The sequence below is a fragment of the Ailuropoda melanoleuca genome, chromosome 2, assembly GCF_002007445.2.
Source record: "Ailuropoda melanoleuca isolate Jingjing chromosome 2, ASM200744v2, whole genome shotgun sequence".
NCBI classification, from domain to species: Eukaryota; Metazoa; Chordata; class Mammalia; order Carnivora; family Ursidae; genus Ailuropoda; species Ailuropoda melanoleuca.
This window is the reverse complement of record NC_048219.1, coordinates 75,103,789-75,126,519: the sequence shown is the minus strand read 5'-3', so window position 1 is coordinate 75,126,519 and position 22,731 is coordinate 75,103,789. Positions and strand designations below refer to the sequence as shown.

General features: G+C 36.9%; 1 protein-coding gene across 1 annotated transcript in view; it reads left to right on the top strand.

Annotated features, from left to right (window-relative positions):
• The window catches only part of VAV3 (vav guanine nucleotide exchange factor 3), a 349,804-nt gene that overhangs the window by 292,297 nt on the left and 34,776 nt on the right, over window positions 1-22,731 (top strand). The window contains exons 22-23 of the mRNA XM_002928305.4: window positions 15,168-15,233; window positions 21,100-21,134. Coding sequence (XP_002928351.2) covers window positions 15,168-15,233; window positions 21,100-21,134 — 101 coding nt within the window. The remainder of the gene's footprint in view (window positions 1-15,167; window positions 15,234-21,099; window positions 21,135-22,731) is intronic.

Here is a 22,731-nt window from a genome sequence, read left to right as displayed (position 1 = left end):
GCATCCTAAAGGATGTGACTCTGCACTGGAGATACGTGTGTGTGTGTGTGTGTGTGTGTGTGTGTGTGTGTGTGTGTTTAATTGGTTCTGAGAAGATAGTTTTTAGGCACCTCCTTTTTGGTCCCTACCCAATTGGTTTGGTCTCATTTGAGACTGCACATAATTAGCACCAAAAAAGTAAATTGTTTTTCTTTTCTGCATTAGAATTTAGGAAATTGTAGCTCATTTTGCTGAGTAGCAGTTACTGATTCTACCATCTATTGGCATCATGACCTTACATAGATTACTCTCAGTTTTATCATCTGTAAAATGTTTTATAAGGGCCTCAGTTTTATCATCTCTAACATGCATACAGAATAAAATAAATGATACATGAAAGAGGTCTAGCCCAGTGCTCATGAAATAGTAGTTCCTACTATCCATCCCTTTATCTGTCCGAGTACTTTGTGTCTGACTTCATGTTTTGTACTGGGGCGATCACTAAAAAAGACAGCTGGTTTCTAACCTTGTGGTTTAATGACCTAAGGAATGATCAGAGCTCAGGATAGGTGATGCAGCTGGTTTCCATGTTGAGTTTTGTGTTAACGCTTTTATAATCATATTGTTACAAATACGTGTGAAGTTAAAACTGTGGATAACACTATAGATTAGTTATTGCAATATTACAGTGGATTTGCATTTGAATTTCAAAAATGTCTTTTGTACTAGTTAAGTGCTTTGGCCTATTTGAAAAATTTCAAGAAATTACGCTTTTACAACTAAACTGTTTTCTCCTCTGTTTTTTCAAGTGAGTCGCTTCACTCATTAGTGTAGAAAGTTGGAATTTATTGTAGACTGTCATGTTTTCTACATACTCTATGTCCAGAGAATACAAATTATCCTCCACTTTCGATCAGGAACTTTCTATGAATAGCTATTATAGTCTAGTCTGTATTATTATTATAACAACAGTAATTTCTAATGCTATCAAAGTGAGAGGGTATCTACATTTTCATTATAACTTCTTTCAAACAATGAGTTGACAATTGAGTTGTAAAAATATTCTCTGTACAGTCCTTGCATTGAAGGGATTCATTTTGGCAGCTTTTTCTTGTCGTCTTTGTTGTCTTCTCTTTCCTTGAAAGTTGCATAAAATTGTCCTCAAGTGAAATGAATATAAAAGAGGAAATTGGCCATTTAGAGTACATTTCCTAGTGCAGGTGTAAGGCCTCGTTTTTACCGAGAGTGACAACATATGGAACCATTCTGATCATGTCATTGGACTGATGATAAACCTGTTGCTTTCAAGTTGTTTCGGTATGTGATAATAAGGACTTACTAAGGAAGGAGACCATCCTTCATGCTCAGAGAAACTATTCCTATTAGAAACTGCATTTTCCCAGAAGAGATACAAATTATACTTATCAGAGAGGGAGAGAGGGCAAGAGAAAGAAACAAGCAAGTGTAAAATCATGCCATGCCATCTATGGGTTTTTTGTTTTATTGCTTTTTGTTTTTTTACAATAAAGAGCTTTATGTGTTTTCTTCGTAGAATAAAGCTTATGAAACAATGAGGATCCTGTGTCCTATATCCTGGGGTTTTATTTGCTCCATTGTCATTTATGAATACCCAAATGTTCCACAGGGAGAATTTTGTAAGCTAATTGGAACCAAAAGGCAATTATAAGCAGCAGAACTGTAATCAGTGTGCCAAAAATATATATTTTTATCCACAATGGAAGTTAAATAACCTAGAAAATAGTTGTGATACTTCACACTTACAAATCATGCATCTACATGATCTTTATTCTAAGGAGTGAGAATGTTTTTACACACATTCTGATTAACTCACAGGAATCTCCATAAAGAGGGTAAATTAGAATTGTGGTTTTAAAGGGCCAAATTTATCATCCATCTCTATGTAAGTTGGCATTTGCAGAATTAAAATAAGACTTTTTTTTCAGACTTCTGGTCTCCTGCCATTGTTCTGTATATTAGACTATCCTACCTTTGTTTTAGGAGAATCATTTATAATTCTTAACACCTCTAAAGAAAAACATTTTTAAAAGCAGTTTAGTTCTTCTTTGGTAGAACAATCAGGAACCACAGCATTGCTTTATGTGGAAGTTTTTGCTTTTTAAATTTCTAACTCTTTGCCTCAAAGAAAAAACTGAAAAGTCAGAAGATAAACTGAGGGGCGCCTGGGTGGCACAGCGGTTAAGCGTCTGCCTTCGGCTCAGGGCGTGATCCCGGCGTTGCGGGATCGAGCCCCACATCAGGCTCTTCTGCTATGAGCCTGCTTCTTCCTCTCCCACTCCCTCTGCTTGTGTTCCCTCTCTCGCTGGCTGTCTCTATCTCTGTCAAATAAATAAAAAATAAAAAATAAAAAATCTTAAAAAAAATATATAAATGTTTTTAAAAAATCAACAATCTCACATTTCTAATCATTGACAGGAAATAANATCCCTTCTTACCCTGCTTCCAGAGGCAAAGGTGGGGGGGAGGGGAAGAGGTGGCTCTTGACTTGGCCAGGGGCAAGAAGTTGTTAACTTACCCTTTGCGAACCATAAAAGACTTTTTTTTTTTTGAATGGAGATATGCAGCTGATATTTTATTTTTTTTATAATATTTTTTATTATATTATGTTAGTCACCATACAGTACATCCCTAGTTTTTGATGTAAAGTTCCATGATTCATTACTTGTGTATAACACCCAGTGCACCATGCAATACATGCCCTGCTTAATACCCATCACCAGCCTATCCCATTCCTCCACCCCCCTCCCCTCTGAAGCCCTCAGTTTGTTTCCCATGAAAGACTCTTAACTCTGGGAAACAAACTGAGTATTGCTGCAGGGGAGGGGGTTGAGGGTTAGGGTAACTGGGTGATGGGCATTAAGGAGGGCATTTGATGTAATGAGCACTGGGTGTTACATGCAAGTGATGAATCACTAAATTCTACTCCTGAAACTAATAATGCAGTATATGTTAACTAAATTGAATTGAAATAAAAAGTTTTTTTTTAAATCCCCTTTGCTACCATCTTAGCCCTAAAGCACAGTTGTCATGTTTGCATGCAGCAGGTGAACCCTTGTCTTAGTTTACCATGTCAAGAAATTTAACTTCCCATGAGCCTGCTATATTTAGCGCTGATTACAGTTCTGCTTGTAATTAACCATTCAGATGGTCCAGGTGATTTTTTTTTTTAACAGATATATTTTCCTTATTTTAACCTGGGGAAAAAAACCTGACAGTTCAATTGGGAAGAATCTTTTTCATAGAAGACATGTTTTTTTCAAACCTTTAGCTACTGATCCATATTTTGACTTCTGTCTGAATTTTCCCTTTACTTCCTGTTCTCTTAGCCAAATCCTTCTTTACCATCAAGGCTCAGTTTTGGGGCACCTCCTTTGAGGTTTTCTCTGAACCAAAGCGTTCCTGTCATAACACTTCTTGTGTATCCTCATGGTCTGTTCATTGTTCTCCCTTCCTGGTTAGAGCACTCCAGAAAGATAAGAACCATGGCTTTCATCTCTTTATCTCTAGTGCATAGTAAAATAGGCATTCAGTCTGTAGGTCTAGAATGAATAATGTTAATCAGAGCTGCTATTTCTATACTATGTTATTTACAAGTTTTCAAATTCATTGTTTATGAACTTAAATTATACTTTATGATGTTATCTGAAAGACCATTAAAATATTCATTCATCTTGTCAGAGTTAAATTTATCTTTGTTCTCTCAGAATAGTCTTAAAACTATTTAACCTTATGCCCTCAAATTTCTCATCTATAAAACGGGGATTTTAATACCTAAATGACTCACGGAGGTATTATAAAAATCATAAGAAGTAAACTTGAAAGAAAATTGAAAAGGAGAAAAAGTATATTTCAGTATATGGCTAATGATTTTGAAAGATGAGCTTCATTTTTCCAGAAGTGGGAAAATGATTGTTTTTTAAAATTTTTAAAAATCTTATCTCCCCATGTTTAATATGAAGAGTCCCACTAACATATGTAGGCTCATAGAAGACCACTCTGTCCCAATTCCTATACCCAATTCTTGAAATTTCTTTAATCAGATATTAAACTTTTTACTCCTAATTAGACATAAAAGCACAAATGATAAATTCTGAAGCAAATAGTGTAACTGAACGGGGCAAAATCATGAGCCCTTTTCTCAGAGGGAGGCTGGATGAGGAAGGTGTAAGATGGCTCAAGGAGAGTGAAAGGAAAATAGGAAGGAACACGAGACCAGGAGTTGACAGAAAACAAACTTTGCTTAGGGGATGGTTTGCTTACTTGTGGACTCAGCTATAGAACTATTGGCCTTTAGTGTTGACAGCCTTAAGCAATCTATCCTGTAACACAGGACCTGCCCAGAAACCCTCTGGGGTCTGGGAAGGGAGGTACAGTGGAGTGGAGTTAGTAGGTTTTTTCTCCTGACATCTCTCCCTGCAACTTTAGCGGCCAAATCATTTCAAGCGCGTCTTTTCCTTTGCTCTACATTAAAAGATTTTTCTAATTCTAGCGCACACAGGAATATTAGCTACGGTAGAATTTTCTAAAACTATGTGTATATTTTTTCCTGATCTAAAATTCAGGTGCCAGGCTGCATCATAATCAGAGGCAAATAAGAACATGAACAAAAAATTTTTTAAAAAATCAAATCTTCTTTGTTAGGAAAACTGATTCTTGACACCAAAGGGCTCATCACTTTGGCATTATAAACCATAGAATAAACGTCTCTGGGAACTGTGTTTTTCCTCATTCAGATCCTGCCCCAGAGCATTTCTTTGTGAAATCCCAAACTTGGGTTTTGTCGTTGCAGGGATACCTTCTTCGGCAGTGCTGGAACATAGTTTCACAGTGTTCCTCAGTTGACTTTGACTTTGCTTCTGCACTGCCTCTCACCACTTGCCCCCACCCCCTGCCACGTCAGTTGTATGAAGTCAGGAGAAGCCATGGCAGAATCAAAATTGTGGATGTGGGGGTAAAAAGCTATGTGAAAATAGTACAGCTTATTTGGTAATAGTATGTCATGCAATCATGAGACCTTTATTTTAACAGGTGTTTACCTCAAAATATTGCATGAAATCAGGGTCCCTAATTACAGGGAAGAAGAAAAAGGCAGAGCATGACTATAATAGAACAGGGTAGGCCCGGGAGAGATGATTATAGACGATAATAGACATTAGTGAAGGCCTGTAAGAAACATTCTCCCTGGGTGATTGCCAACTGGCTTTGATTGAATAGATCATAAACCGAGTTTGCAGGAATGTTTCCAAGTGTACAGACTGTACTGTGGGAATTGGCAAGCCTCCTGACAAAGTGGGTGAGGTCCTAACTGTTAACTCTCAAGATGGGCGTTTTTGGTTGACAGCTCTTCACTTGTGTTTTCCCTGTGTTTGGCACAGGGCAAGATGTAGGTTTTAAGGTACCTAGGGGAGGACAGCGCTGTCTACAGAGAAGTTTAGACAGTGAAGTCTTTTTTCCCCAATGGAAAGTGACATTATCCAGGGGATAGTTCTAAGGAATTCTGTTGTGGTACGTTTTCTTCTGTTATTTCATTACCATAGAAGCTGCATTCTGCCGTAAGTACTACCAGCGTGTGTTGATCACAGAATACCTTCAGTGGCCACCAGTCCACAGGTACAGCCAACACGACTGTTGATTCGACTCCACAGGTGGTTTCAGTACAGTGTGCACAGGCACATGCCCTCAAGACTGTGGTCCAGGGGCGCCTGGGTGGCACAGCGGTTAGGCGTCTGCCTTCGGGTCAGGGCGTGATCCCGGCGTTATGGGATCGAGCCCCACATCAGGCTCCTCCGCTATGAGCCTGCTTCTTCCTCTCCCACTCCCCCTGCTTGTGTTCCCTCTCTCACTGGCTGTCTCTATCTCTCTCAAATTAAAAAAAAAAAAATTATAAAAAAAAAGACTGTGGTCCGAATAATTTCTCAGATTATAACATATATTGGATTTTAATTATTCACGGTAATTGGAATTCCTGAAGAGTGAATGAATGAATGTCATTTCTAACAAGTCAATCCTGTGTACCCTGGAAGATAGAGGACTTCACACTGAGGTAAAATGAAAGTCATTTAGGGCCTGAAATGTCTTTATCTTCTATAAATAAGTGTAGCCAGATTCAATTACTGACACATACTATCCCTAGTTAAGAATTTGTGGGTCGGCTACTTCCTAGTAACAGTAACTGATCGGAGAACTGTAGGGACTTGGGAAAAGTGCTCATGTAAGTGAAGAGCTTTGGTGGTAAAAGACCTCAGAAATTCTTGGGTCAAAAAAAAAAAAAATCGTTGGGTCAAACCCTGTCATTTCACAGGTGAGACTATTGAAGCCATAAAAGATGAAATGACTTGCTCAAGGATCAGAAGGAACAGGGATGGAGCATTAGGCTTCTGACTGTCTATCCAGATCAAATTACTACCTCCTCGGTTTTTTTCTCTAGTCCCAAATTCTATGAAAATGACCAAAGGAAAAGCTAATTAAGGAACTGACATAATCTGAATGAGATCCTTGAAGATGATAACCATGTTTAGTCATTTTTAATCCCCTAGTATGTAACATAATCCCTCATACTTATCAGGTAGTATACTTTTCATTAGAGCAGTAATTTTGTTCTTAGTAGAAAAAGTCTTTAAAAATATCTAATGCTGCCATGAGCATTTGATGTGTGTGGTGCTGTTACTCAGGATATTTCCTTTGTGATTACTTAAGATTAAAATCTCCAAGGATAGGAAAACAGCCATTACTTGTCTGCCAGGATTAGAAAAACGAATTTCTATATTTTGGACCTCTGTCAAGCCTGGTTTACTTTTGGGGTTAGATGGCTTCTCCCCAAATAAGATTTTTTCCAAGAATGGTAGATTCTGGGGCGCCTGGGTGGCACAGCGGTTAAGCGTCTGCCTTCGGCTCAGGGCGTGATCCTGGCGTTATGGGATCGAGCCCCACATCAGGCTCCTCCGCTATGAGCCTGCTTCTTCCTCTCCCACTCCCCCTGCTTGTGTTCCCTCTCTCACTGGCTGTCTCTATCTCTATCGAATAAATAAATAAAATCTTTAAAAAAAAATAAAAAGAATGGTAGATTCTTGTTCTCTCCAGATTTTGTAATAGGTAACTGCTTGGGATTTGGCCTACCTACATTCAGATAAGTTTTTGCTTGCTAATTTTTTTTTCTTTCATCAAAGATATTCTCTTCTTTCCTTCACCAGAAACATAGAGTTATTAAATTTTGATTCAGGATTATATCACGTACAACATCTTACCTAGTGAGACTTTAGAGAAAAAGCCTCAAGACATGAAAAATGAGAGTTCCCTTCCCTGCTAGAGAAATCCAGGAACCCCACAGAATACATTTTTTGGATAATAAGAAAAATGTTCGCAAAGTCTCATTCTGCTATTATATTCATCTCACATATAATAAGTGTAGAAATATAGCTTATGGCTTTTTAGTGGATTTTCTCTTAGTGTACTTTTCACAACTTTTAGGATTGTTTTTTTTTTTTTTTAGAGTTTTTGACACTTCTTTCTGCCAAAATCTCAGTGACGTAGTAAATACAAACAATCTTGTGTGCATTCAGAAAACCATCAAATATAATCCAGGTTTTTGTCATATGTTTTGATGACTTGATGCAATTACAAACCCTTATAAATCGAAGATAAATTTAATTTCAAAGATCCTAGACCAAGATAAGTTTTTTTTGAAGTTATCCAGAATTCTAAGCCTATGACAGCCACTTCACTACAAATGAACAGGTTAGGAATATGAATTTTATATAGTCTTTTGAAAAGCCTCAGGAGTTTATGCATTGGACAGAAGTTAAAAATCCTATTCTCTTTTGACTAACAAATGATAAAATCACTTGGCTATGTTTTTGTTCTGTATGTGTGCAGGAATATTTTGGAATTCATTGTAATAACCATTCGATATAACCATATGCAATTATACTTGGCAAATTTTCACATTGTCCACTGGTGGAAAAATGCACATCTTACTCGTCATACAAGAAGCAGTTAATGATGAAAGAATGTGTATACTTGCAAAAAAACATTAGCACATTTGAGATAAGGAAACGGACTATCTGAATGTAGTATTTCTTGTTCAGGTGAAAGTTATATGGCAGTCTATGTTATTTGTGGCTTAGCAAACTTGTCTAAATGTAAGGAGGAGGGTGGGATTATTACCGGGCTAGGTATTTCTATTTTAATAACACATGAATAGCCAACAAAAAAAATTTAGAAGTGAGAAAATTGATTGGGAATAATCAAAAAGCAGTATTGTGGAAAAAATAGAAAATAGTTATTTTTTAGCAGTCAGGTGTTTTTAGATATGTTAATTCTTTGATCCTTGTATTACCCTAGTGAGGCATGTGTGGCAGATCTTGTCATCATTCTTGTTTCACCATTGAGATTTGCCTAAGGTTACATGGGGTTTTTTTTATAGCAGAGCTAGAAATAGAATGAGTTCTCCCAGTGCTATATCCCTACTGTATCGTAGTGATTTTCCGTGTTTTCCAAGAACTAGCACTGATGTATATTTAACTGATAACAATGGTTACAGTATGGCGGCAGCTAGGATCACAGATGGCTCCTTACCAAAGGTCAATTTCAGAGTCTTTGTCCTGGTCTTCCCTCCTTTTCCAGTCCTTTGGTTCTATTGCACGTACTCACAAAGCCTGTCAGAATAATTCCAAAAATAGTGCTTGGCACAGGCTATCCATTATCCATGCATCTATCTGGTCAGTAAACTAATTTGTATATTTGCCTAGATTCCCATAATTCATGGCTACCCTGTGTGTCTTCTTCCCCCACGTACCCAGACTGTACATTTCTGACAGTGAGAGAAGACTGGGTAAGGTGACAGTTGCTCTAGCCATTACCCATGTGTGATAAATTGCTTAGTAATCTCCACAGCACCTTCATGCATACGTTGAAAGTGTTTAGGGCATTGTAACTTGGGAAAATTTCCAATCTTTCATAAATAACCATTAATCTGTCCCTTTTAAAGTGAGCTTTCCACATCCATTTCAAATTGTTCAGTGCTATTCCAGGAGTACATTAAAGCTCCAATCCAGGTGGTATTAAGGGAATAAATGAGTCACAGGGAAAAGACACTCTGTATTTTTCTTAAAGCAATTCTTTCTCCTTTCTGCAAAGTTAGGAGCCAAGCAATTTACAATTAAGATTTTTGGGAAGATATCCTCTGTCATTTTAAGCCATCCTTGTCTGTGAGTTTTAAAAAAGCAGTTTCAGCTCTGCCATGCTAGCATACATTAATGTTTTTCTCTGTCCAGGTAGATTGTAAATATCATTTCTACCAGCAAACTTAATGTAGTTTTAATTCATTATGGTTCCCTGTGGATTCGTGTCGGGGAAAAATGAAAAATAGTCATGATCTAAGGTCAGTTAGAAATAAGGAAGTGTCCGAATATACATTTATATGTGTGATGTTCAGGAATTTCAGAGAAAGTTATCAATAATTTTAGTTTGATACATTTTTCTACAGGAAGCAACTTGCTTTTTAGGCCAGAGGCATTATTTTATGAATTATTATTTAATATTATTTTGCTTTGTATCTGCCCTACTTTATTTTATGAAAATAATAAGGGTGCATCTTTTCTTACCATAGATAGCCCATAACTTATTTTCTCAGAGACTTTCCAAAGAAAATATTTTCATAAGAATGAATCAACCTGTGCTGTTAGATTTACAAAAGTCTCCTCACATAATCTAGAGAATGCCCTGCAGAATAAATGCATATAAAGATAGTACTGTATGGTACATCAGATGACATGTAACTATGAAAGAGGAATGTTTTCAAATTGACCTTGAAGATGTTAAGGGACTCACAGAACAAATATTAGACAGGGGGATAACTAAAAGAAGATTTCCTATCTCTGGCATTTGTAAGCGGCATACAAGGAACGACATGTTGATTATCTGACCCAGAATACAATGCCCACACCAGAATGCAAAGAAGAAGAAAATTCAGCTGCATGCCTCTCATCAAAGTTAGTAACAATTTCATAGATAGATCATCACATAAAGTGCACAAAATCATTGGCTTTGCAAATGGTTTATTTCATAGCTACAGTCTGCTGTTCCATCCATGCGTAGGGGATTGACAGCTGCTCCGCCCATTAGCATTAATGAATTATCAATGTACATCCCACACACATCCACCAGGGAAGCAAAGACACTCCTCCTACACATTACTTTGTTTTTTAATCTTCCAAATGTTGTAGGATGCTTATTACCTTAATAAGTGGAAAATCATTGAATACCGCACATATTCTCTCCCATAGCTAAAACTGACATCTCATAGGAATTAGTGAGGAAATGCAGTTTTATTCATCTGTTAAGATATGTTAAATTATCTCTCACATCTTTGTCATCTAAGGGATGCCTAAGACCATTAAAGAAGTGTAACCTGCTCTATGAAGGCATTTCATTAAGGAAAAAACAATTCAGAATGACCTTGGTAGTCGGTTGAGTGAAAATTTCCCTCTCCTGAGAAAAGTCCAATAGTGTTCTTGAAATGCAGGGAAAAAGAACAAAATGTTTTTTGATACGGTAACCATATGTCCTGGTTTACCCCAACAGTCCCAATTTATACCTTTTGTCCTGGCATAGTTATTAATCACTACCCTTTCCTCTCAAAAGATCCTAGTTTGGACAGAAAATTGGATGCTTACCCTGGTTTTAGGACATTTCTTATACAACCATGCCCCTTCTACTGTCTAGAACAGTTACAGTTCCCATTCATGCTTTTCAGGGGGAACCCTTGGTCTATAAAGGAAGAATGACAAAAAAGGTGGGCCAGTCTGTGCACCTTCAGAAGTTATAAAATTCATTAATGTGTCTTCTACTCATGCATTCTTTGTGTTCTCGCCTCTTTTGTCTCTATTTTGTGCATTACCTTCTTCCACACACTGCTTGCTTACATAAAATGTCAGATAGGTCAAGCAGTGCCACTATAAGAATATTTTTGTATGTAGAAACAGTTTAATGCTTCTTAGTGCTTGATTGTGTAAAAACAAAGTGTGGTATATTTTCTTCTTTTCAGTTAAGAGGAGCTTAAGGTCATGCTACTCACTGGCATGGGCCTATCAGATTGAGAAATACCTCCAATTACAAACATTTATGAAATACTATGCATTTGGCACTCTCTTGTTAAAAAAAAAGGACATTGTCCTGGATTCAAAGAGTTCAGTCTAGGAAAGGACAAGACCGTGTAGAGGAATAATTACATCCACGTGTCAGTGTATGTCAGACTAACGGTCTGGGCAGGTGCCAGAGGAGGACGGGGCAAGATTAAATCTGCACCTGCAGAGTGAAGACGTTTCCATAGAAGAGAGGACAGAGTAGGAATGTGTGAACCAAGCTTTGAGGGAGGAATAATTGAAAGAATCAATCCGTATGAGGGACCCTGTGTCGGTTTTGTCTAGGGAAATAGGTGCCATTGTGTTGGCCAACATGCACTGTCACGAAATATCACTGCCTCTCTTGAACTCTGCTTTCCATAGATGAAGACCATGTGTTCTTTTTCTGACGAACGTGAATTGACAGTTCACCATTCTTGTAAGAGCTCTGATTCTCCAACTTGTTTTACCTTCAACTATAGTTTTTAAAGACCATCATAGAGCTCTCTCTCTCTGGCCTCTCCCCTGCAAAATAGACTGATTTGCTTTAGTGTGCTCTCAGAGGTCTGATTCTACTTTTTTTAAAAACAATCACCCTAATCTCTTGCTCTTCTGAGCCTCCTTTGGTGTACGGCTCCTACCCGCATACTCGCAGATATTGAAGTCAAGGAGCACTGCAGCGCCTCTGTGTAGAAAGGTCTGGCTAGGCGTGCCGTCCCCAGATACCACGCTTGTTTACTTGTACCTCGGTGCTTAAAATAAATAAAGCACTCCGAGAATGCCGTTGAATGAGAGTGACACTTCATAGCTACTGTCTTCTTATCACCCTCTAGTTGGTGACTCTCTTCCCTCTGGTACATCCTTCCTGCCTCCTAGTTATACTGATTCCTGTAAACTCTGTCTTTTTTCTTCTGTCTACATTTTCTTCCATGATAGTCTTGTTCCATTGACTTTAAGTTTCCCCTCTGTGTAATTGCCGTCTAACCCAGGTTATCTGTTTGGATGGCTTATGGAATCACCTCCATCCTTGACTTTCCTCTAGTCTTTAACTCCCATGGTCTTCTCTTCCTCACCCACTCCCCAGACAAGCTCCATAGACTCTAGTGCCATAATGTCTCTAGCACCAGTTCCCCTTCCTCCCTTACCATGATATAGTTCTCTAATGATATTCTCACCTACCAAGCCATGCCCATCTATAAGCCAGCATGCACACTGATGTCAGTTTACTTCTTCTAAAGCACATAACCCCTTCACTGAAACCCCCTCACCAGTGATAAATTCAGATGTCTCGAACTGGTTCCCTGCCACCTTTTAGCTCCGTGTCCCTCTATCCTCCTTTATGAATCTAATGCTTGTGCAGAGAGGCAGTACCAAGCTCTGAAGTTAGAACATCTGAATTTGAATTCTGGTTATATCACTCGCTGGCTCTATGATCGTGGGGTGATCATTTAAGTTCTCTGTGCCTCATTTTCCTCACCTATAAAATGGGGATAATAATTGGGCCTACTCCAAAGGATTGTGAAATGCTCAGAGCAGTGTGTGGCATACAATAAGGGTGCACTAAGTATAAGCCGTTATTAGACTCGTGTTTCCTGTGCACAACCTGTATTTTTATACCCCTATTCCTTTCTCATGCTTTATTTTGTTTTCAGAATGTTCTCCTCCATTTCCATCTCTATGTGTTTAAACCTCACACATTTAATATTCATGTGCCCCCCCGCCACTCTTCCATGTAGCTTTTAGGCAAACCCCTAGTACTGAAAATATCTTTCCCATTTCCGTAGCCTCTCCTCTGCACCTGACAGTATTTACCCCTTCCACTTGTATTAGAATTATGTGTATGTGTATCTTTGCTCTGAAAAGAGAGGGGGAAACAGGAGCTGATTTATGAATTTTTGCATTTTCCTTAGTGCCCAACCAAATTAATATTAGATACTGTATTTATTGAATGAATTAATGGATGGATGGATGAATGAATATTCCGCTTGATCATTTACCTTTTCCCTGATATGCAATTGCAATACAGTTTTTGAAAATTGCCCAGATGAACATCTTCTCTTTGCTTGGTTATGTAATTGTTTTCCCTCTGTCTTAACCCCACCCTTCCCTCCTCTTCTCTTTTCTGTCCTTTTTCACTTCCTCTGACCCTTACCCCTTTCCTGCTACACTTCCCCTCTCTTTTTCCCATGCCCCTCCCACCTCTTCCCCCTTTATTCCCCTTCTCTTCTTCCTCCTCCTCATCTTTTAATTCTGGATTCCCACTTTATAAAATTTTCTCCACAAACTCATAGCCAAGGTCCATGGGCACAAAAGGATACTGTTTCAAGAGGGAAGTACTTGCTGATCATTTTTTTGTTACTTTTCTTTGTCAAAAATAACTGAGCATGTATTATCCAGTCATAATGCTATTTACTCATCTTAGCTACTGAGAAGAAGCAATTGTTAAATAGTAAATAAACCCAATTTTTGGACAAGAAGAAGTCATCTCATAAGAACTTTTTTAATTACATGTTCTGATTGTTGCAGTGTGTTTTGAGTATAGTTTGTCTTTCTGTAAAAGGGAAACAATTGTAGGGTTAGTGTCATGAGATTGTGTGTGTGTGTGAAGGAAAACGGAATGTTACATTGTTTTAGGTGTGCAGCATAGTGATTTGACAGGTCTGTATGTTATGCTGTGCTCACCACAAGTGCAGCTCCCATCTGTCACCATACAACACTATTATGATACCGTTGACTGTATTCCCTCTGCTGTACCTTTTATTCTGGTGACTTATTCATTCCATAACTGGAGGCCTGTACCTCCCACTCCCTGTCACCCCTTTCGCTCATCCCACCAATTCTCTTCCCTCTGGGAATGACCAGTTTGTTTTCTGTATTTATGGGTCTGTTTCTGCTTTTTGTTTATTTTTTCATTTGTTTTTTAGATTCTGCATATAAGTGAAATCATATGGTATTTGTCTTTCTCTGTATGACTTACTTCATTTAGCATAATACCCTCTAGACCCATCCAAGCTGTCACAGATGGCAAGAGCTCATCCATTTTCATGCCCGAGTAATATTTCATTGCATACTACCACATCTTTATCCATTCATCTATCAGTGGACACTTGGGTTGCTTCCGTATCTTGGCTATCGTAAATAACGCTGCAATAAACATAGGGCTGCGTGTATCTTTTTGACTTAGTGTTTTTGTTTTCTTCGCATAAATACCAGTAGTGAAATAACTGGATCATGTGGTACTTGTATTTCTTAATCTTTTGAGGAAACTCATTACTGTTTTCTGCAGTGGCTGTACCAATTTATATTTCCTGATGAGATTTTTTTTTTAAAGAAGAATTTGATCAAAGTTCTCCAAGAATAAATTCTTAAGTATTTTTTTGTCCATTTGGTGTTTAGGCTTTCCTTATCCTGCTAATTTCTTCCCTCTCTTCTCATTTACAATATCATTTTAATTTATAATCCTTTCCTCCAACATCTTAACTGTTGTCTTCTCTTGATCAATTCCCTGTCCATTATCCTAAATCTGAAAACCACCTAAAACATCATATCATGTTGTTTTCCATTTCCACAAGTCTTGAAATGTCTCTGGTCTTGTTGGAGGAATGTTCTTATGAGTTCTGTTAAAGATACCAATAGTAATCATTTAAATCACATTTCTAATTGCAAGCCTACACAAAACCAACGTATCTACGTGTAGTAGTGAATATAAATTAAAAAGATCAAATATGCTATTATCTCTGTATTGGATTGAGGGATGTAAAGTTAACAAGATTGAATGGTAGTTTGGGAAGTCAAACTTGAATTCTTATTTTATAATTATCATCTGAAACAACACGTAAAGTTGAATAATTTTGAAACCTCTCTGCTTCTGCTTTCTTTCCTGAGCCATAGTAAGTTAATGTTTAGGACTGGATAAAACATGTAAGTAATTCTGAAGATTGTGAATAACAACACTATGTACACAGCATTATGAGATTATCATTTGTGGTAAATGGATTCTCAAAACTGATTTTTTTTTTCCTAATTTAGGGTAGAAATTTAGCATCTGGAGAGGTTGGATTTTTTCCAAGTGATGCTGTCAAGCCTTGCCCATGTGTAAGTATGAGTATTTTCTTTCCATTTTTTCCTGGTTTTGATGCTGTAATTAATTGTGCAAGAATGTATAAAGGATGTCGTCTTGTCACTCAATAATTTTATTAATATTTTCGGGAGGGATCATATTATTTCAAGTTTGAATATATGGTCAGCATTATTAAAAGTCTAAAATCCTCATGATTCCATTGTCAGAAAATATTTTTAAATGATACATACAAGGAGAAAATTCAACTTAGTAGAATTTACAAAATTAAATTGTCTGCAAGGTGTTCGAAGGAATAAATCAATGGTACAGATTAGATGCATTTTCCTCTTTTCCCACAGAGGTGAGAATGGTAGGCTCTAATCTATTCCTAGTCATTTTGGGTTATAGGGAGATATTTTACTTCCACTAGTGTGTTTGAAAGCATAATAGAAAGCATGAAGTCCACAAATTCTTCAATCAAATCTCTAAATACATTTTTCTGTGCTTTAGTTTGTTGTTACTATTTAATGTCATAATGTCATTTCTGAAAACATCAAACACATTAGATAGATAGAAGGAGAATGAATGAGCATTTACTCAGATATTATTATGGATGAATATAACATAAGATGTACTTTCTGGTATTTTATTAGATTTATAAATTTATGTTTAAGGTAACATTATTTTAGCATACGTTGATGTGTAGGGTAGATTTTTCTATGGAACTTTTGAAGTTCTTGATTTGAAGTAAATGAAATTCCTTTACTAATATAATGGAGTTGATGGTTAAAAAAAAATTCCTTGAATTATCTTGCTTGCTGTATTTCAGTCCTTCCTAGATTTACAAACTGGACATTCTTTTTAATATTATAAATGCCTGCCATCCTTGATTTCAGAATGTAGTCTGTAGGTTAATTTACTGTACTCATTCCAGCTTCATAAATTTCAAAAGCAAAGGAAATCAAAAAGAATTTGCTATTCTGTTGGTTCTGTGATCTAATGTCACATGTTCTTATCTAATAATCTTAGAAAATTGTTGAACTTTGATACCACTCTTATTTAATTATGTAATAAGCAAAATGAGTTTTTAGTTTTCTGTCATTCATATGAACAAGATTCAGGTTTCTTATGCTTAAAGCAATGATATTTATATGTAGGTGGGAAGCAGGAGATTATATGTTCTAATACTAAGATGTTTGGGAACCTAGAGACATCAAATCAAAAATATTAAACATTTCATGTATCAAGTTATCTTTTTACAGCCTCTTAAATATGGCATAAAATGAACATTTGAAGTTTCATTTTAGGAAAATTCTGGCACATGGCAGGTATTTAATACACTTCGTTGTATGAGTGAACAAAGGGGTGAAAAAGCAAGTGAAAGTTTCTAGCTGAACCTAGGTAATTAACAATAGTAGCTACTAATTATATCATCTTATAGTGAATGATATTTGGTGTCTCAGTTACTAGAAGGAAAAACGTTTAGAATTTTAAGCTGGTAAGGAGTTAAAGAGGAATACATAATTATGGGTGGGAATACTACAAAAATAGGATTGTTTTATAGCTCAAAGTTAATAAATAGTTATTAAAATTTTAGTGCTTACTTAGTAAAATTATAGATTCATTTGTTGGTTTAGGATAAGTTAGGTGAAGATAAAAGGAGGAGGAGAGATTGGACGGGAGGATATATTGAAGGCGTTTGGAAGATGGTATCTCTTTTGACTCCAGGACATATTGTTTATTAGGGATCCGTGGGTAGTGCGGAATATTCCATTCTGAGCTCAAAAGTTATTCTCCAGTCTATGCTGTGTCAGTCCCGTCAAAATTCTAAAGTATACAGATAGAAAGTTAGAACTGAGGAAAATGCAGGAGGAATATAAATGGGACAATTTCATGTCTGTTAAAATGGTAACCGGAGACAAAGCCTGGAGCTATAGCATAGTACAACTTCGGGTAACTCTTTGTGACTCCAGGAGTCCTCAGTGGGTGAACAGGAAGAAAACAGTTCCACAGAAGATATATATATCTTCATCTTGGATCTGGATTAGGAAGAAAAAAGAAAGCAGTCTCCTCTAAGAATTCCTAGCTTTAGATCCAAAAACCACCCAGGTGTGGGGCTGGAATTCATACCAACTCTGTGACTGAAATAATTCTAAGCTGGAAACAGTTTAAAATGATTCCATGTTGATTGTGTTTCCAGTACAGATACAGATTGTCTCTGGATTGGAGCCTTATTGCCCACAGTCCTTAAAGGGTTTCTACAGATAAAGTCCTAGAGAATATAAGTTCACCATATGGGATCATCACATTCATGATTAAACAAACCATTTTAAGCAAAATTCAGCAGAAAAAATAAAATTCAGAATTAGATACACAAAGACAGCAGATATTGTAATTATCAAGTACCAAGGTCAAATTTTTATATTTGATATGGTTGAAGAAATAAAAAAGAATAAAAGTCTAAGAAGAGAACAAGCCACTCTCCAAATTTCTTGGACATATTTCACAAAGAATCGGGCAGAGTAGGTGAAATGAAAACCTTAATGGAAACATTACATGACATATTAGACACAGTTGGGTAGAAAATTGGAAGACAAATCTGAAGAAACTTCTCAGTGAGTAGTCCAGAGAGATTAAGAAATGGAAATCTAACAGAGAATGGAGTGATTAAGGTCAAATGCATGTTATTGAAGGGGAGAATAGAGATAGTGTGGAAAAGTAATTTTCAAATAAATAATGGCAGAGAATTTTCCAGAACTTATGGTAAAACTAATCTCAAGAGTCAAGGAGAGCATATAAAATTAATCAACACATACACACATTTTAGTTCATTTCAGTGGCCGAACATCAAAAACAAGGAGAAAATATTAAAACCAACCTTAAGGAGAATACAGATAACCTATAAAGAGTTGATGATTTGAGGCATAGCTAATAACAGCAATAATGGAGGCAACAAAGTTTTCGCTTCTGGTAGTTGCCAAGTAGCTCCTGTTGGATCAAGCTTCCTACAGAAAACAACTACAAACTCTGGGCAGGATATTAAAGCAAAAACAACAATCTGAAGGCACTGGCCAAGAGAAGAGTTGACACTCAGTAAAAGGGGATGACGCTAGGTTAGTTCCCTGGTTTTGTGGCTGACTTGAGGACAGATACTGGGCTGCGCCATGCAGGGTAGCTAAAATTCAGATAGAAACCTCGCACTATCACTAGCCTGAAGAAGCAGAGTGGAGTTTGAAGGAAACACAAGGTGGAAAGGGAGGCAGGAAATCTCAGAAAGGAAAGTGTCAGAGAGGGAGGAACCTCATGTTCTGTGCATAAACTTTGCCTCAGTTTGGCTGCATGGTACGGACTCCCGAAGTGGCTCGGTTTAGGCTAAAAGAACGAAACTGAGAATTCATCTGCCTCTCACCGCAGGGGAGATAGTTTGCAGTTGGAGTTCAACCAAGTTAACTGCCTACTTTAAGAAAAATCACCCTCTTTGTAGAAGCATCACAGAGTTCAGAGCTGCTACAGCATATTATTCAAATTGTCCAAGATCCTATCCAAAACTGCTCAATATGTAAAGAAGGAGGAAAACACAAACTATACTCAAAAGAAAAAGCAATCAAAGGAGAACAACCCTGAGATGTCCCAAATGGTGTAATTAGCAGGGAAAGAGTTTTAAAGTAGCTATTATTAAAACTATGCTCAAGGACATAAAGGAAAGTATGATCATAATGAATGCCCAGGAAACCTCAACGGAGAAATAGGAACTATTAAAAAGAACCAAATGGAGATTCTATAGTGTGAAACTTTAATATTTCAAGCAGTAAGAATGATACGTTCAAAGTTTTGAAAGGAAATTAGTCAACTTAGAAATCTGTCTTTCCTCTGTAGGGATGAAGTAATGACATTTCTAGCCAAAAAACACAGAAAACTTACTTCTAACTGTCCGCTCTAGCTCGTATAAGATGTACTTCAGGAAGAAGCACATATCTTATCTATATTATTTTACATGCATGCTCAATTATATCCAGTAAAATATTTTTTTAAACTGTACAACCACAGCCAAAGTTAACAACGTAAACAACCTGTGATGAAAGTAGAAAAAGGCATTAGGGAAAAACAGTTAAAGATGCGAATATATTCAAAGATAGGAAAGTATCCAGAAGAAAATTATCTATTGTTTTATATAAGAAAAGGGCCCAAAAAAGAAGTGAGGAGGGCCCATGGCAGATGGAAAAAGATAGGACCCCACCCTCAGTACAGGAATCAGTGCTGAGAAGATAGTCCTGGCACTTCCCACATCTGAATACACTCACCAAAGAATGAGAAAGCTCTAAAAGGACATCAGGATGAAGTAGCCTGAGACATCGGTTCTGCTTTAGAATGTTCTATCACCCTTCATTGTTGTGGATCTTCAGCTTTCCCTAGCCAAAGGAATCCACAGGATATGTTGAAGTTCTTTTCCCTTCTCTGTCCCCTCTATGTTTTCTTTTGTTGGTTTTGTTTTGTTGTGTTTGGTTTTTTGTTTCCGCTCTCTGGGGAGAAGGATTGAGTTAGGAGTAAGCATGCATTCAAAGAATACAAAGAGGGAGAAGAAAGGAGGAAATACTTTTCCATCAGATTTCAGAAACCATGTATATCTTCTAAAGAGAAATCATTGATTGATTACTATTTGTGAAAACAAAATGGTATAAGAAAATATTTGCAGGATTTGAATGGGTGTAATATACTCTATTATTTTCTGTGTATCAGGATTTTACATGGTGGTGAAATTAAACATGTGATCCATAGGTTAAAAATATTTCTGTGGACTCTGGGAAACAAACTGAGGGCTTCAGAGGGGAGGGAGGTTGGGGATTGGGCTAGGCTGGTGATGGGTATTAAGGAGGGCACGTATTGCATGGTGCACTGAGTGTTATATGCAAGTAATGAATCATGGAACATTACATCAAAATCTAGGGGTGTACTGTATGGTGACTAACATAACATAATAAAAAATTATTATTAAAAAATATTTAAATACTAATAACTTTGGAGATGCTCTGACCAGAAAGATAATTATGTTATATATATAACTATTAACCTGAAAGGTCAAAATAGTAACAGCCCATTATGAAAACTGACGTAGCTAAGAGACATATTTACATTGATCAGAACTTTGTTACAAATTAAGGGTAACAGAGATTCATGAAAAATTTCTAAATACAAACTATCCATACTCCTTGTCTTTTCTTAGGAATTTATAAACTTTGTTCCCCTCTAATAATATGTATTTTATTTGTTATTCTTGGAATATTAGTGTACCTTCTTGGCTTTGTTCGTTTTCTAGTTAAAATCAGCTGTTAGAAGTTTTCTTCTTTTTCTTTATTTGCATAACAAATGTAGTATTTTTCTCTTTTGCAAAGCTCCATAGGAGAAAAGGGAAAAATGAATATTTCTCATGACTTTTCATCAATAAAAGGTTTGGCAGTTGGTAGACTTCTAAATCAGAGGTTAGAATTTGTGATACAAGATAAGAGTCTATATCCAGTATATATTGTTTATTTTGACTATTTTCTGGGAAAGCAGAGTGCTATTTGGTTTTCCTAACATTTTCATTTTAATTTTCTGTGATAGGATTAAATTGCCTTGATAATAAATACCAAAAGCTTCCAATTCATATTTTTCTGTTATCTCTCCTCTTGGAGATACAGTGGCGGTAAAATGAATGAAAGTATGAATTAAAGTGAAATGAATTATTTTCTACTTATCTGACATATAGTATGATTCACTCTGTATAAAATTGCCAATGGATAGTTCCAGGACTGTGCTATTTAGGGTTTTATAGAGCTGAGTCAGCTAAACTGAATCAATGATTGATTCCTAAAAGCTTCCCTTCAGTAAACTTAATCTATTTTTTGGCTTTTTATATCCTAGGTGCCCAAACCAGTAGATTATTCTTGCCAGCCCTGGTAAGTATTAAAAATGTTTATGTAGCTAAGTTGAAATACCATAACCTTAGCTTGAGGATGCCTTAAATGTGGGGGTAGTAAACCACCTTCCATTTCTATTTGTCCTGCGAAAGGTGTTTTCAGATACGACAAAACAGCATAATGAATTTATATATTGCTGACCTTTCCATAACTTCATCAGAGTGGGGTGTGTGCGTGCGTGTGTGTGTGTGCGCGTGTGAACGCGTGCACACCAGTGTGTTTGCATGCATGCGCTTGACTGTAAATTCAAAGTTTATTAACAACCACAGAAAAGAATGGGACATAGGCAAATATGTATCTAATATTTTGGAAGAGTAGATTTCATGAAACAGAGAAAAAAACATATGATTCCATTGTCTAAAACTAAAAATGAGCCCAGGAAGGATAGTAGATACTAAATCGTAATATGAGAGGAGCAAGATGTATCCATGTCTAAAGTTTTGGGTCTATATGGAGCCCACTTACAACTTAGAGACTAGCACCATCACTAATAGAGACAAAGAAGCAAAGGGGATAGTGATTATTACTTTGTAGACATGATGAGTTTAAGGGGAAGTGATATCTTCAGCTGGAAAAAGTCTATTTAGGATCCAGAACAGTTACGATCATCGTATGGTAAAAACTAATATATGCCAAGCACTTACTATGTGCTTACATGTTTTATTTCATTTTGTTTTCCAACATCTCTATGAGGAAGGTTGTTATTATCTTTACAGATGAGGAAACAAAGGTTAAGGCCATGCAAGTAGTAAACAGTAGAGCCAGGATTCCAAGTTATGCCATCTGTACATTGCCTCTCAAAGTACAGAACGTGGGCTTATTTACTTATTTATATTTGTTTCCCTGAATTTTATGTTTGGCTCCTCTTAAAATAACTACATCTGTTTTATTTTCGGGATATGAAGTATATGCATACAAATTAGATGTCAGTATATGTATGTAAACGAGATACCCTAAGAGTATATAGTACTAGTTCCGTTTGCAGGTGTAGATAGAACGCCCGAGCTGTCTGATATGTTTAAAGTGTTCTTGGGGCACCTGGGTGGCTCAGTCTGTTAAACATACATCTTCGGCTCCGGTCATGATCCCAGGGTCCTGGGATCAAGTTCTGCATCAGCCTCCTTGTTCAGTAGGGAGCCTGCTTCTCCCTCTGCTGGCTGCTCCCCCTGCTTGTGCTCACTCACTCTCTCTCCGACAAATAAATAAATAAAATCTTTTTAAATTAAAAAAATAATAAAGCATTCTGATTATTTTCTCTTCTATAAGCAAAGCATAGGACATGCCTGATTGCTACAGGACTACACTGTCCAAAGTATGGGATTCTTCCCATCAGCCCTCTTGCTCTCCCCTCTGTAGCTATTACCTACTTTCTCTGACCTCCCTGAGCTTGCTGAAGAAATTATAGCAGGCTTTGATACAACTGGGAAGCTCTGCTATATTTTTACTTAAAGATGAATTTGAGGTCAGAACCACATGGAATTAAAAACCGTGATCCTGACAGGAATTAAATTTGGGGAATAGAGCTGATAGCATGGATAGTCAAAGGGAACAACACCAGGAACTGGTAAAATCACAA